Source organism: Clarias gariepinus, chromosome 14, assembly GCF_024256425.1.
Source record: "Clarias gariepinus isolate MV-2021 ecotype Netherlands chromosome 14, CGAR_prim_01v2, whole genome shotgun sequence".
NCBI classification, from domain to species: domain Eukaryota; kingdom Metazoa; phylum Chordata; class Actinopteri; order Siluriformes; family Clariidae; genus Clarias; species Clarias gariepinus.
The window spans coordinates 30,153,667-30,172,500 of record NC_071113.1 but is presented as its reverse complement, the minus strand read 5'-3'; the positions used below and the strand labels follow the sequence as shown (position 1 = coordinate 30,172,500).

The 18,834-nt window shown below is 40.0% G+C and overlaps 1 protein-coding gene across 2 annotated transcripts; it reads right to left on the bottom strand.

Moving 5' to 3' along the window:
- Window positions 1–6,693: 6,693 nt before the first annotated feature.
- On the bottom strand, window positions 6,694–17,951 carry oat (ornithine aminotransferase). Of its 2 annotated transcripts, none has more exons than XM_053511744.1 (10): window positions 17,876–17,951; window positions 13,396–13,611; window positions 12,616–12,840; window positions 11,818–11,913; window positions 11,475–11,602; window positions 10,531–10,653; window positions 10,052–10,180; window positions 9,153–9,266; window positions 8,884–9,028; window positions 6,694–8,723 (listed from the first exon to the last, which is right to left on the bottom strand). In XM_053511744.1, exons 2-10 carry the CDS (start codon window positions 13,601–13,603, stop codon window positions 8,563–8,565), a joined length of 1,329 nt encoding a protein of 442 aa, XP_053367719.1. In that variant the 5' UTR covers window positions 13,604–13,611; window positions 17,876–17,951; the 3' UTR covers window positions 6,694–8,562. The 2 variants fall into 2 exon arrangements, with proteins under 2 accessions (XP_053367719.1, XP_053367718.1); XM_053511743.1 differs by lacking the exon at window positions 17,876–17,951 and adding an exon at window positions 15,984–16,065.
- Window positions 17,952–18,834: the final 883 nt, after the last annotated feature.

The window sequence follows — 18,834 nt, the reverse complement described above, 5'->3', positions numbered from 1 at the left end:
ACCCAAATGAATCAACAAACCACTTGCGAACATATCGCTCATCTTAGAAAGAAACCCAAAACGTCCGTATGCAAATCTTTTATCATATTGTTTTATCGTGGTTTTTAGATATTGTTTTCATTCTTAGACTTTCCACGCAATGTCATTCATGGAATCATTTTTCATTCATCATCCACATCACGTCACACTAAACACACACACACGGTTTGTAAAACCTGCCGTCTTTATTCTTCATCCTGCCTCTTAAACCCACCATCGTTCCCAACAGCCCATTATTTTCCCTCTAATCATCTCATTTTTCTGTGTTTGCTCGCGCTCCCCCACGGTGCGAGACTGGGCCCTGAAGTTCTGATCTGATTAGCACCAATCCAGATCGTAGCGTAATCACAGCCGCGCTCCAGCTAAACCTCCTCCCGAGGCTAATTTGCACAGCGTGCTCCGAGTCAAACGAGTGATGGATTGTTTTAATTACCACGTCACCTGTCTTCACAGTAAAAATATTTCTGCCATTTTTCCGCAAACCATGTGATCAAGTTGAAATGAAATATCAGAGCCTTCAAACTACTAGAACTAATAGACATCTGGTATGCAGTTAACAATAAAGAAAAATACACACACACACACACACATGCACACACACAAACACTCAGGAATTACACTCATGTGCTTGTAATATGGAGTTCTATTAAAGATTACATATTTAAAAATAATAATATTAATATAAACTGTATAAATAAAGGAAGGGAGAAATAAACAAATTAATTAATTAAACTGTGAAAAAGAAAGCAAGGAAGAAATAAAGGGTTGAAAAAATGAACGAATGAAAAACTGAAAGAAGGAAGGAAGGGATAAATGAGAACTGTGAGAAAAAAAATAAAGTATTTGCACTCCCCGATCCGTCTGGTTCTTCAGCAGTACATGTCAGTGAAACGAATTTTTGAGATTCCACGTTAACAATTGTTTTGCTTATACTTATGTCTGAGGTTGCCAGGCGTGTGTGTATAATCCTCCTGTGTATTTGACCCTGAACATCATTTTATTTTCAGGACCTAACCCTGATCCCCCAACATTTTATCTTTGACCAGAGAAATAGAGAGCAGGAACGTCCGGGAACACACACACAGGGAACAATGAGAGTCGGAACACTGGGACTGTTTCCACAGAATGGCTCAGATGGGTTCTGTGGAAAGGACTCCAGTTCTTCTCATAGGGAAATAATTAAATATTTTAATCTCTCTAGGGATTGTGGTTTCTCAAGAAACTGACAAAAAGCCAAGGAGAAGAGTTTTTAAGTTCAAAATAGTTGAAAATTGTTATTTAAAAGTTATTTACAGTAACTTTGTTTACCTGCAGAGGTAAAAATTAGATATCTAACTCAGAAGAATGCCTGGGCTCATGGAGATCTGATACACTCATCCGCACACCAGCTTCAGATTCTTGACAGTTTTAAAACCTTGAATTCCCACTTTCAGTCCTGCCACGGATCTTAGATCAGGGTTGTTGTTTATCCAATAAGTGATAAAGTCAACACTGAGGAAGCAGTTGATTTCTTTTGTTTGTAGAAAGAGACCCGCAGAGCAGCGATTACACCGGCGAGTACCGGCGAGCTGGCCCGCTGATGGATCCGATGGCTCCCGGATCAGTGTTTAAGGTTAAACAAGACTCGTCAGGCCGCATCAGTGTTTAATTACACAACGTCGACTGGGAGTAAAGGAGATAATTAATTCAGCTTGATAGCATAATGAGTACAATATCCTGACATCGGAGAGGAAGAGGCTGTGATTTTAACGGCTCAGTGACAGAGAACTTACTGAATGAGTGAGCAAACAGAAAACTGAAAAAAACTAAACAAGGGAAAAATTGGATGGATGGGTGGAATGAAAGACAGTTGGATGAACAGATGGGTGGATAGACGGATGATGACAGAGGGAATGATGGATGAATAGAGAGAAGGATGGATAGACGGATGGATGGATGGATAGACGGATGGATGGATGGATAGACGGATGGATGGATAAATAAACAAAGAGATGGATGAATGGCTATGTGGACACATGGAACAGCAGACAGATGGATAGATTGATGGATAAATGGACAAATGGATGGATGATAGATGTATGGATGGATGGATGAAAAAATAGAGGGATGGATGGGAAAAAGGAAGGATGGACAGACAGATGGATGGTCGGACGAGTTTAAGTAAAATCTTTAAATATGTTGATTTTTTAAATCACGTTTTGTCTCATGTAGCTGTTTATATATATATATACCTTTGAATCTACCGTTCAAAAGTTTTAGAACACCTGCAAATTTCTTTGTTTTTTGTTTAGTGATTTATTTTCTACAACAATACTGGGGATTTCAAAACGATAAAATAACACATATGGGATTAGGTAATTACGTAACAACAAAAACTACAGTTAGTTGTTATTTTAAGACAGTATTGTCAAGTGCATTTGCAAAATCCGTCAAGCACCATAATGAAACTGGCTCTCATGAAGGCCGTCCCAGGAGGGCGAGACCAAAACCTACCTCTGCCACGGACAAGAAGTTCATTTAGAGTTATCAGCCTGAAAAATGACCAATTAACAGCACCTGAGATTAGAGGCGTTATGAAGTCTTTACAGAGCAGAAGTAGCAGAAACATCTTCAGCCTTTACAATGTAGAAAGAAATAAAAATCAGGAACCATCATGGAGTTAGAAAGTCACCCCAAACTTTTAAACAGTAGTGTGTATGTATATATAGCCTTTTTATACTTTATTAGGCAATTTTTTGCCATTTTCTTAACATATTCATACTGTAAGTGTTTAAAAATATGTTAAAAAAAATGTTAATCTAAAAGTTAATATCAATTACATGGAACACAGTGCAGTTTAAAGGAGAACTAATTAACAGTTTATTTTAAGAAAATAATAGATGAAAGTTAATAATGTGTGTGTACAATATTATTAACATAAACAAAATACTCCCAAGATCTAAGTTTTGTACCATATAATTTAATTCAGTTATTTTTAATGTTTATTTTGTCCAAAAGTTAGTACAGTGTGTACTGTAGCTCTCGCTTTAATAGATTAGCCCCGCCCACTATGATATCATTTTCCTGAATTAAAAAATCATGCTCGATCACCATTTTAATTTCCCAAACCTATTAATTTCTAATGCACCATTTCATCTTCATGATGTCTTCATGTTCCACACACACACACACACACACACACACACATTCCACTATGTTGGACAAAATCACACTGAAATTTAATTAAATTTAAATTATTAAAAGCATGTATGGGGAAAACTTTATTCTAACCAGCAGAAAATGTTTTTTTTTTCATATCAGCTATATACCAATGTTTACATAATGCACAATACATACTGTATATTCTTACTTTAACTTTCATTTATCAACATATGCATCCATCTATTTCACATTTTTACATTCTTCTTCTTCTTTTGATTATGCTTTTAGGCATTACCTACAATATTTTTACAGATTATACAGTTTATATTTATTTACAGATATTGTATACAGATGTTTATGTGCAGCTGTTTCCATATATTATTACAAGAGTTTCTTATTTTATTATTATTTTTTATTATTATTATTTGCCTTGATCTTTCTGTACTACTCTGCGTGCCTTACTGTATATTGTTTTGTTTTTTTAATTGAATTGATTCCTAAAGTCATTACAGCTTCACCTCTGACACTGGAGACTCCTTCCATACAGGCCTCATGAACACATTTCCCACAGGTTTATGCAGAGTGTTAGCTGTACACATCCCTGTGAATGAGTGGTTGCTATAGAAACGATTTTTTTTTAAGGAAGTCTGGCCTCTCAGAGCTGTAGTTGGACCAATCAGAACCCAGGAATGAACAGTGTTGTATCAAAAGGAACTGTAATAAACAGATTTTTGAAGATTCATTCAATTAGAACCTTAAAGTGCAGATGTGCGGTTTCTTCCAGCTGTTGAAGCAATTGAAGGGAAAAAACCCCAGTGTTTATCAGCGAGCGCCAAGCCTTAAGCCCTCCGCCGTTCTGCTGGACAAATTAACAGAATGTCTTTACACCACACACTTTCAGCTTCGTTGCTCTTTACATAAACAAGGTTATTATTATTCCTGACCGCCAGCGTGCCGCGGGTTCATCGTCTCAAACCCAAGAGCAGTGTTTAGAAATTCTTTCGCAGGCTTTAGACTCCAGTAGCTGTTAAATGAAACAGAAATGTCCCAGACGTCCTCTAGAGCCGCAGGACACATAAAAAAAAAAAGGAAAAGAGATTCCTCATGGAGGAGCCTCAGTAATCTCGCTCCCCATCGGAGTGTCATTAATCTGAGTGAGGTGTGACACGGGAAAGGGTGATAGAGGAGATGTTTTTCTCTGGGAGGTCTGTGGGGAACGTGAGGAAGTGCCCACTAAAACACCTCCAACATCAATATCCGTTACGTGAGACGTGATGTACCAGGGATTTATCAGATGAAATACTGCTGCTATTATAGAGACACACAGTGTAATACACAGAGTAATGTCAGAGCGGGCTACTCTAATGGGGAAGAGTGTGTATCTTGTTGAGTGCCACCTGTGAAGTGCAGAAAAAAAGAATGGTGAGAAGAAAAAAAAAAGAGAGAAACAGATAAGGGAGTGTTCAAGGATCAGGAACTATGAGGCGTGAGGCGTGTAACGCATTGTCTACCTCTTTCTGGAGATGTATTTGGATTTAAACCCAAAATGGCAGTGGAGGGATTGACATATGGACAGATGGATAGATGGACAGATGGATGGATATATGAATGGACGAACGGACATATTAATGGACCGATTGATGGATGGATGGATGGATGGATGGATGGACAGACGTATTAATGGACCGATGGATGGATGGATGGATGGATGGATGGACAGACGTATTAATGGACCGATGGATGGATGGATGGATGGATGGATGGATGACATTAGGGAGAATAGATGGATACACAGGCTGATGGAAGCATGGATAATGGATGGATGGACAGATGGGATAACAGATAAATAGATGGAAGGATGGACAGAGGGAAGGATGGATGGATGGACAGATGGTGATTGGATGGACAGATGGTGGACTAATGGATGGTATATAGTTGGATGGACATATGGTAGGATTGATGGATGGATGGACATAAGGGAAGGATGGATGAACAGATGGTGATTGGATGGATGGATGGACAGATGGTGGACTGATGGATGATATATAGTTGGATGGACATATGGTAGGATTGATGGATGGATGGACATAAGGGAAGATCAGGAGTCTGATGGATGGACAGATAGGAGGATGGATGGTAGACAGCTGGATGGTGATATGGATGGGCGGACAGATGGTAGACTACTGTATGGATGGATGAACAGATGGATGGTAGAAACTTTAGTTGGACGGACAGATGGGAGGATGGATGGTACACACCTGAATGAACGACTGTGTAGTTTTTACTGAATGATAAACTTGAGACATCTGGTCTGGATTAGATAATTATAATCAGCTCCTTGAATGTAGGAACCTCACGTGTTAGATTATGTTAGCAGAGATGTTTGTGTATGAAATGGCCCGGCTGAGGGTAAGAGATCAAAGCATGTTCGCTGTATGGGAGTTTTAATAACCCTTTATTTACCCCTTTGCTCTTACCCAGTGTATGAATTACTAATCTTTATAGGGTTTTCACTATTTCCACCACTAGGGTCACATGACTGGACAGATGGATGAATGATGCAGTCTGACCAGCTCCAGTACCATCTTTAAACCTTTGATCTATGATGTATACTTTCAAACACATTTTCTCCCTTTTATCTATGCTTTTTTAATTATACACATTTTATGCTATTCAATAATTTGATGCCATTTTTTTAACGCCTGTCTGTATCTGTATTTGGATATAAACGTAAAGTGGGCGTGGCTAAAGCCTGGGAAGTTCATAATTAATGTCAATGTAGAGATCCTGCTAACACATTATTGTTTGTTCGCACCAGTTCGGTCCAGGTTTTGCAAAAAATATAAACAAATTAGCAGCTTTAATAAAGGATTAATTTTCCCATTGGCAACCTGAGGAACACCTTTCTGCGGCTGTAGATTCCGGATAAATGTGATTTATAACCTGCATGTCACATTCCACACTCTGCTATCAGTGTAGCGGATACGACAACGCGCTTTTGAATCAGAATGTTGTGAGTTCAAATCCCAGCACCCACTGATGGACCCTTTACACAATGCCCCCAAGCTGCTACTCAGGGGAAAATGTCCTCTGAATAAGGCAGTCTGAAAAGGGCCAAAGTAGTTTTGAGGCTCCCTCTTGTGGAGAAAGTGTGAAATGCCCTTCCATTTCCACAAACTTTAACGTACAAGAATCATCATAAGGGATGAGTTTTTAAAGTTGAATTCCTATTTGTTTTGAATCCTAAATCTCAGATTATCGATTGTGATTACAAATGAGTTTTACTTATTATAAAATTAATTCTTTAAGGTTCATCATTGCACTTAAATAATAATAACAATAACATTGAAAAATCTAAAGTGTTTTCCTTTTAGACAATATATCATTTTTGGAATCTGAGAATGGCTTCAAGATATTTTTGCTCTCGTTTATCTATTTCTATTTATCCGTATTGTTCAACATTCAGCACTTAAAATACTGTAATTTTAATTATAAAACACACTCAGCTCTGTATTTCTCAATAATCTGCTTTATTTTTCCAAGAACAGGGCATTTTAACTTTAAACTAGATTTAAATTTCACACTGATTCATTTTCGAACAGCATTCAAGTGGTAATACATACAACTCAGCGATACACACACACACACACACACACACACACACACACTCCAGCATAGCGCCCACTTTACACACATTCCATCAGCAGTATAAATTATAGTGCAGTACCGTACCGTTCTCAGTAACGTGATTTAACTTGACCGTCCTTCCAAATCATCAGAAGGTTTGTAACATTACTGTGAGATTTTTAAACCTCCAGGTGACGCGTGCATACGTGTTGTGTGTGTGTGTGTGTCAGGTTTTTATCCTAAAAACGTATGAAAATTAGAATCAGAAACGACACAAAAACAACACCGGTCTCCCCTCACGCAGCTCTCGAACCGTTTTACCGCACCACCATTTTTTTTTTTGATTGTCCACACCCGTCTGATGTCATCAGTGTGCCCCTGTGACTGACTCCGCCCACTCCGGCAAGACAACCATGTAACAGTTCATCTTTTAAAGTGTGGGCGTGTCATGTGGCTTAAATATGCAAACAAACACAGAGAACTCTGAAAGTCTTTAAAACTATTGATTAATTATTAAATTATTGGCTCCGCCCTCTAGAGAGAGAGAGAGACGTTTGAAGTCTACAGGAGTATACGGACGTCTCGTTGAGTGACTTTTAGCTCCAGGAGGCGGAGACTCACACTGACGACTCGTTACTAGAAACCTTCCTGCGGGACACGACGTCGCTGCAGCAATAAAGTCCAAAGGTGGGTCAAACCCGAGGCTTCTGTCGTTTGTTAGCTACGAGAGCCACGCTGGGTAAAAGGTGAACGCGGTGCAGATCTGAGCTGAATAATGATTATAATTCTCATTAGACATTAAAGACGGGAACGTGACGTTCTTTTCTAAATGTCCGGGAGTGACGATACCCAGCGGACGCAACATTAACCAATTTGTGAAATTTTTTTTACAGCCTAAAAAAATAAAACGATCTGCAGATTTAGCTGATTTTTTTTTTTTGTAAATAAAACTAAGAGTTTTGGTTACAAAAACAAACAAACAAACAAAAACAAAGTCTTTTTCGACAAGACTAAGCGAAAGCTGATTGTTTTTTTTTTCTAAAGCGTTGTCAGTTCCTAACAAACTCTCCTCTCGGAGCAGTAAATACAGTTCTTCATTAGCAGTTCTGTGCAAAACCCTAGCCAGCTTATTCAGACGAAACGGTTTGATCCTAATCGTTACTTTAGTTCAGGACTCTAGAAGATCTTCAGTTGGATTCCTTCATTGCCGTTTGTTCCAATGTGTGAAGTAAAACACGTTTTAAGCCAACGTGAGATACGAGCGAGCACTGGATCACATTTGCTTTTTCAGCTTTAGCACTACGAGGCCGAGCGGCTAAGATCGCGCGCTTTTATACAGGATGCTAATCCGGAGGCTAATCACTTGCATTAGCATATCTGCTGTTCATTCGCTTTATGACACCCGACTCGGTGTGATAAAGCGGACATTAACATTTCAGATTTTTTCTAATCACAGTTTATCCTAATCAATGCTTATGTTTTGATTTTTCAACAGAAAGTAAAATAACCAGCACTTTCATGCTCAGTAAAACATTTCTTTGATCTCTACATTAGTCCTAGACTAAACAAAGTCCTTTTTTACATGGAAAAAAAAAGTCTGAGGTCAGAACTAGGCTCAGCCTAAAATAAACAGCCCCTCCCACACACACACACACACACACACACATTTATACACGTCCTCAGTTTAAACACTCGTCTGTTACTCATGGGGTTTCAGAATTAACCGTGATTTTTGAATCGCCGATCGCGAGACTTTTAAAAGGACAGGATGGTCCTCTGGATGACCTCCGCGCACTCCCTGATCTCGTCTTCCTTGATAGTGAGGGGCGGGGCCAGCCTGATGATGTGGCCGTGAGTGGGCTTGGCTAACAGCCCGTTGTCACGGAGACGCAAGCACACTCGCCAGGCGTCGTAATCTGGAAAGGAAACGTGAGTTTTAGTGTCTGGTTTTAATTTTTTTTTTTAATAAATACTAAAGACGCGAGACGGTCAAGACTGGTATTTTAAATGTAGCTTTTGTGATTGGCCCATATAAGAGGCACTCTGATAGAATAGTGTGTGTGTGTGTGTTTGTACCTTTAGTCTCCTTGATGACCAGGGCGTTGAGGAGACCCTTCCCTCGCACCAGTGCGACGACCTCTTTGGGCAGCTTGTCGAGCTCCGCCCTCAAAATCTTCCCCATTTTTGCCGCGTTCTCCGCCAGCTTCTCCTCCTCCAACACCTGATCAGATCAGAACACACAAAATTAATTCATTCCTAATTTCATTAATTAATCAGACGATGGATGGATGGACAGGTACGAGTGCTCCGAGTGTAGGTACAGACAGGGGGGGGTGAAGACACACCTGTAGGGCGGTGATGGCGACTCTGCAGGCGAGGGGGTTTCCTCCGTAGGTGGAGCCGTGCTCACCTGGTTTAATCGTCAGCATCACCTCATCATCACACAGCACTGCAGACACCTGACACACACACACACACACACACACACATCACACAATGCTCAAGTACGCATACTTATATACTTAATCAGGTGTCTAGGGTTCATTTTAAGCATTAATAATATTTAAGTGCTTAGTCAGGTGACCAGAACTCATTATAATATTAAAATGCTCATCAAAGCCTCCGAGTGGCGCAGCGGTAAAGTGCTCGCCCTAACATCAGGAGATCGCTGGTTCGATTCTCAGGTGATGCTGTAACCTCCCGCAGCCGGAGGTCAAGAGAGAGCTGATTGGCCGAGCTCTCTCAGGGGGGAGGGATGAGAGGTACTCAGTTCATTAAACTTCACTAGGGTTCATTATAATATTTAACTACTTAGTTCATGTATAGATAATATAATAATAATAAGAAGAAGAAAAATCATAATCCTTAAAACAAGAAAACAAGAAAAACAAGAGGGTCGTGCGCACCCTATAGTGCTTAGGCCATTATAATAACAATAATAATAACAATAATAATAACAATAATAATAATAATAATAAGCCGTGCACTGTACAGGTGCACTCATTTTTTGGGAATTTTTTTTAGACTTTTCTGTTAATGTCCCAAACATTTGTAGTGTTTGTTTGTCCACATCTGTGTTACAACTCGAGCAGCAACTTTCAGATCTTTCTAAGAAACAGTGTGCATCAACACGGTGGCTCAGGTCACATGATGCTCTTGGAGGCATGTGAGAGTGTGCGTGTGTGTGTGTGTGTGTGTGTGTGTGTGTGTGTGTGTGTGTGTGTGTGTGTGTGTGTGTACTCACAGGGTACATCCCTCCAGACAGAGCTTTTCCCAACAACACCAGGTCCGGCCGCACGTCCTCATGGTCTACAGCCAGCCTGCGTCCCGTACGAGCCAAGCCCGTCTGCACCTCGTCTGCGATAAACAAAACCTGGAAAACACACACACACTTGGGATTTGTTTTTAATCTTTTTATTTTCTATACATTACAGATTTTTCCTCTTAATCCCCACCACAAGGGGGCAGAAGTGCGTTTGTTTAATTAATACTACACCGTGGGTGTGTGTAGGTGTGTGAGGGCGATTTAATGATTTGAGCGCACTGTAGGGACCAAATGTCCCCAAAATGTTACAAATACCTGATTTGTGTAAAATTTAGAGGTTGTAATTACTATGAATTTTTTTCAAAAGGCTACAGAATTATTGACCTCATAAAAGTAGGAAGACCAACATGTGTGTGTGTGTGTGTGTGTGTGTGTGTGTGTGTGTGTGTTCTACTCACATTGTTTTTGGTGCAGAGTTCGCGCACTTTGCGCAGATAGCCTGCGTCAGGTATCACAACGCCCGCTTCCCCCTGGATGGGCTCCACCATGAACGCAGCAACGTTAGGGTCCTGAAGAGCTTTCTACACACACACACACACACACACACACACACGTTATTATTCCCCATGACAGTGTAAATTTACATACACACGACACGTAAATGTGTAGAACGCTAAAATAACTTGATTAACTGACCATCAGCCACAAGGCTGAGAGGGACAGACATGAGCAGTGATCCTGGAGGAGAAACTAAAAGGTTTATAAAGACATTTCCACACAATTTGAGAAAGATTATTCACAAGTGGAGTGACTTCAAGACCTTTTAAATTACCCAGGAGTGGACGTCCCAGGAGCACACCTCAAGGTCAGACCACGCAACGCTCAGAGAAACACGAAAGAACCTCAAGTTTTTACATCTCAGACTCTACAGCAGGCCTCACTGAGCGTCTTAAATGTTAAAGACCACGACAGCACAATTAGAAGAAACTGAACAAGTAGAGTGTGTTTGGGAGGACTGCCAGGAGAAAACTCTTCTGTTCAAAAAGAACATGGAGGCACGACAGAGGTTCTCAACACTGAACTGCATCTGAACAAACCACGAGACTCCTGGAACAACGTCCTGTGGACAGATGAGACCAAAGTGGAGTAGTTTGGCCTGAAAGTCCAGCGCCATGTTTGGGAAAGGAAAAAATAAAAAAAAATAATTTCACATGAAATTGTGACTCGCGAACCTGTCTTGTTATGATATTGTATCAGGAGAATCTCCTGTGCCTGGTAGCCGCGTATGGTGTGAGGTGTAGTAGGTACTTCCTAGATAAACTGTATCAAACGTATGTAGACATTGTGTGACGTCCGGCATCATTTCGTATCCCAGTTGTAGGTGATGACATTTTAATCTCACCTCCAGAGCCGGGATGTCGTTGTAGGGCACAAGCTCGAACCCGGGCATGAACGGTCCAAACCCGTCGTAGCTGCTGGGGTCAGTCGAGGCGGAAATGGCTGCCAAGGTACGACCCCAGAAATTCCCCTCTGTAAAGATAAAAAAAAAAAAACACTTAAGTGTTTTAATTCTCAATCCTGGACTAGCATTATAATCTCAAAAATATTACGCTTTTAAAAGGATATTTAATATTTTCCACATTCCTGAATTTCTCTGCATTAACTATATTAATATTTATTTACTTTTTTTTATAAATTCGCTTTATTCACGTCTCCAGGAACACACTGTATTTACAAAGACTCACCCGCGAAGACGATCTTGGCCTGGTACCGCGGAACGCCCTTCACATTATACGCCCACTTGCGTGCCAGCTTACATGCCGTCTCTCCGGCTTCAACACCTATTTGTGGGAATAAGTGCAGGGGAGGGAAAAAGAAAAAGAAAAACAGAAAGATTAGCTCCAGTGTTACACAACATGTTAATCATCAGATAATCTGCTTACAGACTTGTTCTAGATCTGAACCTGAATCTCACACATCAGATTAAGGCTGAGGAGAGTCAGGTGGAGGATACGGGCATGTGTGTACCTGCAGAATAGGATTACATCATGCTGAGTGTGTGGTGTGTGTATGTGTGTGTGTGTGTGTGTGTGTGTGTGTGTAAAAGAGACCACACCCATACTAGTTTCAGATTTATTTACTTCTTCACGGTCCTTTCCTCTCCATTCCTGTCCTGTTCTTTCCTTGTCTCTCCATCCCCCCTTTCCCGTCCTCCACGTTCCTTCCTGAACTTTATTCCACTTTACTCAAATTCCTGTTAAACCCCCCTGTTTTTATTCCTCCATGTCCCTCCTCTATTGTCTTGACTATCGTCTCGTCTCCACATTACCGTTATCTTTTCCCCTTCACTTCCCTCCTCTTTCTTCCTTGTTCTACTTCTCATCCTCAACCTCCACCACCAGAATAAAACCTCCTCAGCACTCATCATGTTCTGCTTGTGGCAAATGCATGTTATTAATTTAGTACAAGTTTTAGACATGCAAGAGCTGTGTGTGTGTGTGTGTGTGTGTGTGTGTGTGTGTGTGTGTGAGAGAGAGAGAGACCCGTGTTCATAGGCAGGACTTTGTTGTAGCCGAACAGAGAGGTGACGTACTCCTCGTACTCCCCCAGCACGTCAGTGTAGAAGGCTCTGGAGGTCAGTGAGAGTCTGGAGGCCTGTCCGGTCAGAGCGGCCACGATTTTCGGGTGGCAGTGACCCTGATTTACGGAGCTGTACGCGCTCAGGAAGTCGAAATATCGACGGCCTTCAACATCCCACACGTGAACTCCTGACAAAAAACAAAAGAGCGCATGATGATGATGATGATGGTCACTGAGGAAATGTGAAGGTCGACTAGAGAAACACGCCGTGTGTGTGTGATAGCGTTACTCAATTATCAATTAAACACTCATTTACCTATGAGTGAACTTTAACAAGTTTAACATATTTACCGTTAACTATAAAAGCTTTCACATTTCTCTTTTCGGAAAACTTAGATACTGCTTTACCTACGTGATTGCAAAGTTTAACCATCACGGTGCAAAATACATGTTTTTGTGAATAGATACAGTGTGTGAGTAAGAATCATCAGTGACTACATGTTTAATCAGTTAAATTGTTAACGGCAAATCGTTAACATCGTTAACGTCGTTAACATATTTAACGTGTTAGCTTTTTCCTTTTTTTTTATTTAAATATTTAGTAAGAGTTCAGAAAAATGTGAGTAAGAAAAAAAAAAATTCCAAAATCTAATAACAATCTGGTTCGGAGTAAAAAAAGCGTTATAGCAGAAATCGTAGTAAGAAAAGCACAGAAATAAGTTAAACGTGTGGGCGTGTCTCACCCTGTCCTCTGCTCAGGGCGACAGGGAGCGGGTGGTAGTTGTGAGCGCCGTATCGCGCCTCTCTGGAGAAAACCTCCTCAGATGAGAGCGGCCTCTCGTCGCGTTTAGTGCGAGACGCCGCCGTCGAGGACGAGCGCATCCCGGAATGAACGGCGCGGCTGAGGGTGGGCGTGGCCCAGCGGCTCAGGGGGGTCAGCATGCACTTCATCGTGGTACCTGTGGACAGAGAGGAAGCACGGGTGTCAACACAGACGAAACAAAACATCATCGCTGACGATCCAGAGGGGGTCTTTACTGCACCATCCCACCCCCCCTCGCCCATCCACACACTATTTATTTATTGTCTTTTTATTTTTAAGAACCGTTTCGTTCGGTCCTGATTTGAGACATATGATCTTTTAAAAGTGTTTCTAAGACTGTTAGTTTAATAATTATAATACATTTACATTATTAAAGGCAGTAATTATTCCCCCACAGTAACACAAGGCTCAGGAACAAACCCGAACCCTGTGTGTGTGTGTGTGTGTGTGTGTGTTGGGTGTGTGTGTTGGGTGTGAGTGTTTTCACAGAAGGTCAGTGAGTCATAACTTCAAAATCCGGCCTGTCAAGTTTATATAAACAGCAAATTTGTGTCAACAGCAACATCAAGGCAAAAACAAAGGTGGGTGCCAATACTTTTTTTTTTGTATAAACAAAATTGAAGAACTTAAATAATAAATAAAGGAGGAATTAATTCATTAAAAACACATTGTTACGTATTTAAATGTGAAAAAATTACAAACGTTTAAAGTAATTTATTGACGTTAACAAATTTCACCATGAATTAAATAAGAGCGCTAAAATACAACGTCCCGCTCTGAACACTGCCTGAACTGCAAGTGCGCCCTCATGTGGTGTACAACTTAATAGATACGCAAGCTACAAAGAAATATCACGCAAAACAAATTTGGTAGGTTAATACATTTTTTTTTTATTTTATAGCAATTCAATCAATTATTGTGTCAATCTTTATTTTCCATTATTATTTTATATTAATCGTTTATTTAGCAGCTTAAGGGAAGATAAGAAGAACATCAAGTCATCACTAATGAATTCAGATGAATGTAAAATATTTATTTAAAAACAAGAAAACGGAAATAAAAAAAATCCAGTGCCAAAAAGGACGATCGCCCTACTGTATACCGCTAAACTGGGAAAAGATCCTAATTTAAACTTCGAACACGTTTCACTTTTGCAAGATAAAAAAACTGCACATCAGGGACGTTCAGTTAATTAAACGTCCACAATTATGCAAATTTACCCTTAAATTAAACTGTGACACGGACAGAGAAATAAATCAAACGTTCCACACGTTTAACTTTTTAAAGATAAAAAAATAAATACAATTCACATAATTGATTTATTATTGATTATTTACTAGGAATGGAAATCAGCAGACACCACCTGATACAATATTATCACGATACCGCGGTACTGATTCGATTAAAATTGTTTCATTCTGCATCACAATTTTATTAATATCCTGATATTAATTAAACCTTTAAAATTCAATTTTAAACCGTAAAAAAACCCTTAATAAGTAATTAAATGTAGCCTGTTCCTTATAACGTTAGTTTTCTGACTTAAAAACCAAGTGCAGCATTTAAACACGACAAACTAACTTCAAGTACAAGAGTTCAACATTGTTACTGAGCAGCGCATCTCTGTTCTCTGCCATAATAATTATTTATAAACAAACTTAGCAAATAATTCACTCCTACCACACGGGGTGAAAATATGTAAACAGTTCAGAGAGCGCCACCTGGAGGATTATGAAGAAACGGTGATGTTTTCCCGCCTCAAACGGCTCCAAACTCGACGTGACCGTGAGCGCGCGGGTGGCTTCTGACGCACATGTGATTTTCGACTCATTAGCGCTGGTGGTGTTGTGAGACTGGTGTAAGTGTGTGTGATTAAGATTAATTCATTAATTAATTAAAGAAAGGCAGATCGGAGGCTTTTAATACAGATGATGTTTGATCACACAATGCCATAAAAATGTGTCTCTGTGGCACCAGTCGGAAGCTTCTGTGCTCGAATCGCTTTTATCTGAGGCTGATCACTGGTCACGGCCAATCACACTGGAAACCAGACCATTCTGGTCAACGTCCAATCGAACACTTCATCTCTGTTATAAATGAAAAAACATATATATATTTTTAAAAAATCGATTTTGGAGTGAGTGTGACGAGAGAGAAAAAAAAAAAAAAAAAGAGTTGGCGTTCATAACTGAAATGATTCCCCTCCCCTTTTCTTTAATTGTTACAAAAATGTTATAAAAATATTTTTTACAAACAATGTAATGAAAATATTGTAAATGTGAGTGATGTGATCATTTTGCAAACATGCACATTTTTTTGTCTCTTTTTTAATCACAAGCTAGATTTGTACAATTATTTAGACAATTAAAAAGACAAAATCACAATTCTAAAAGTTTTTTGTAAGATACAGGAACATAAAATGTCCAGCTGTGTATCATTTGAGAATTTGTGAAGATCAATTTCCCAGAAGAAGCAGAAATACAAGTACACACACACACACACTCTGACCTCGAATGCCTTGCTAAGCTGACCGCTGATAGGTTGCGTCGGCTCGGCCCCTCACACACCCTTAGTCACGCACACAGCTGAGCTCTAGGAAACAGTGAACGAGTTCAGCAACCTGATCCAACAGCGAGGCGAGTCAGGAGCGAGGCAGGGGGGGCGGGTCGGGGGCGTGTCCCACTTCCTCGAACAGCTCTAAATAAACCCCCAGCTTTAGACGCGAGATTAGCTGTCCGACCTCTAAACTAATTAGTGCATGTTGTTTCACATGTTCTCTCTCTCACACACACAATAATGATGATGATTTATTAAATTGTTCTCTCTCTCCCACACACACACACACACACACACACACACAATAATGATGATGATTTATTAAATAGCAATTCTAATTGATCAGATTTTGATTTTTTGCTTTTTATTTTAAAAATTAAGAACATGCAAGCTTTGTACCATTTTGTTCCATTAAGAGTGAGAATATACAAGCGGCGTTCGAGTCAAAGCAGGACTTCTGATTGCACTGAATAACAGAACATGCAAGTGCAAGTGGTGTTAGTGAATGAGTGTGTGTGCAGGACACACAGATAGACGTGTCTCTTCTGCAAGTCAGCAACGTCTATTTTTAATGATCAGGCGTTCCATTCGCTAAGTGTTTACAGGAACAATTGGAGTGTGTGTGTAAGACGGTGAAATAAGAACGCACAGTCAATCAGACGAGTATGACACATGATCAGCTGTGTGACCCGTCCTCTGGAATGAAAATGTGTGTGTGCATAACTTTAAATAGGGGGTGTACTGCTTACGTGGCCTCGCTCTCTCTCCGTCTGTCTCTCTCTCTCACACACACACACACACACACACACACATTAATAAAAAAATTGTTTACTCATCTTCTATAACAATGCCTCTGACGCTAGCACTAACATGTTATGAGTTCCACGTAACAACTCGACACATGATCAAAGCTTTATTTCTTTAATCTTCTGATATTTAACTGCTCTATTACTTTCATCTTTAAAAAAAAACTGAATAAATAATAAACAAGTTTTTACGACTGCTATAACCCAGAACAAGAACAGGAACTAAATGTAGATTGCTAAAAACAACAACAACAACAACAATAATAATAAACTTCGTACGTTTTACAGGAACTAAAATTGGTTTGATATGCAAATGATCCTGAGGATCAAACAAATATGGAAACAAGTTTGTGATGTCATTCTTAGACTTTTTTTTTTTTTAGAGCAAGCACATCATCCTGAGTCATCTTCATCCTGACCGAAGTTGCATATATATAAACATCCAAAAAGACAAACAAGAAAACAAAGGAGGGGGAAAGAAATAAAGCTAAATAAACAGCTTTTTAAACAGAATACTTTGATGTTCATTTAAATACTTATAAACCCTGCACGAGCTATTAGTGTGTTCACTGTATAAAGCTGGAGACATGTTATTCTCAGACCTTTAATTATTCATGGAAGTGGATTTAAAGCAATCCACAGTGCACAAACAGATATAAACCAATAAAAGCCCTAATGAAGATACAGTTGATTGATTAATATCCAGATGCTACAGATGTTTCATTCTGCATCTTATAGGTGACTTGTTAGTTTTATCCTCTCTGCTTTGATCCCTGAGCATCAACCTGTCGTGCAAATACTCTAATTAATGACATTTTCTCTAATGCTTGATTGATTGATTGATTGATTATTAGTGGAATCACCCCAGACAAAGCCCATGATGTGAGTCTGATGGATCTGTGATGTTGTAGCTCTATGTCTTTATCATCTCACTACATTACAGCTTCACCCCGAGTCTTATGTTTAAAACCGGACTAATCTCCAGTTAAAGTGAATTTTTTTTTTAATCGGAATATAAATGAAGTGCAGGTCGTTTACCTTTGGTAAAAACAGATCCTCGTGCGCCGGTAGAAAAATGCGAGTCTGCGGAATTTTCCACCTTTTGGCTCCACGCATGCGCACTTATGGCCCGCGGGGTGTTTCAGCGAGTCACGTGGGCGCATGACGCAATAGCCGCGGAAAACGCGCCACCGCGTGTGCGCATGCGCGCGCATCGCACGAGGGAGATATATTTTTAACTTCGACGAGCCCAGATTCCATTCCCGCGTCCCTGCGCGTGGAGCTCTGTGGGTTTCCTCCGGGTACTCCGGTTTTCTTGACAAAAACAAAAAAAAAAAACGTGCAGAGTAGGCTCTCCAAATTGCCTGTAGTGTGTGTGTGTGTGTGTGTATATGTTTGTGCCATGTGATGGATTGTACCCCGTGCCCTAAACCTCCTGGGACAGGCTCCAGGCCTTTCCATGACCCTAAATTAGAGGTGTGGACTCGAGTCATGTGACTTGGACTCGAGTCAGACTCGAGTCATGAATTTGATGACTTTAGACTCGACTTGACAAAATATAAAAAGACTTGCAACTCGACTTGGACTTTAACATAAATAACTCGGACTTTAACATAAATAACTCGGACTTTCACTTGGACTTGCACCTATTGACTTGTAAAGACTTGCTACTTCCCATAAAAAGCCCAAAGATAAAAAGTATTTTAACACGGTCCGCTCTATCTCCGTTTATGTGTCTGTGCGCGTGTGTGTGACAGGGAGCACGCGCGCATTCGGCACGACATCCAAAAAGGAAATTTTTAGCGTTTTTAATCCCCTGACGAACTCTAGCCATCAGGATGTGTTTCCCATGTTATCTTGGACATATTTAGAATGATGAACCTCGGCTGAGTCACTTGTAGGCTGTAAACATGTCAGTACATGCGTTGTATTGTTTATATTTAATCACTGGTATACACTACCCATGATTTGTTTATGCTATTTTATCTAGGGATTTT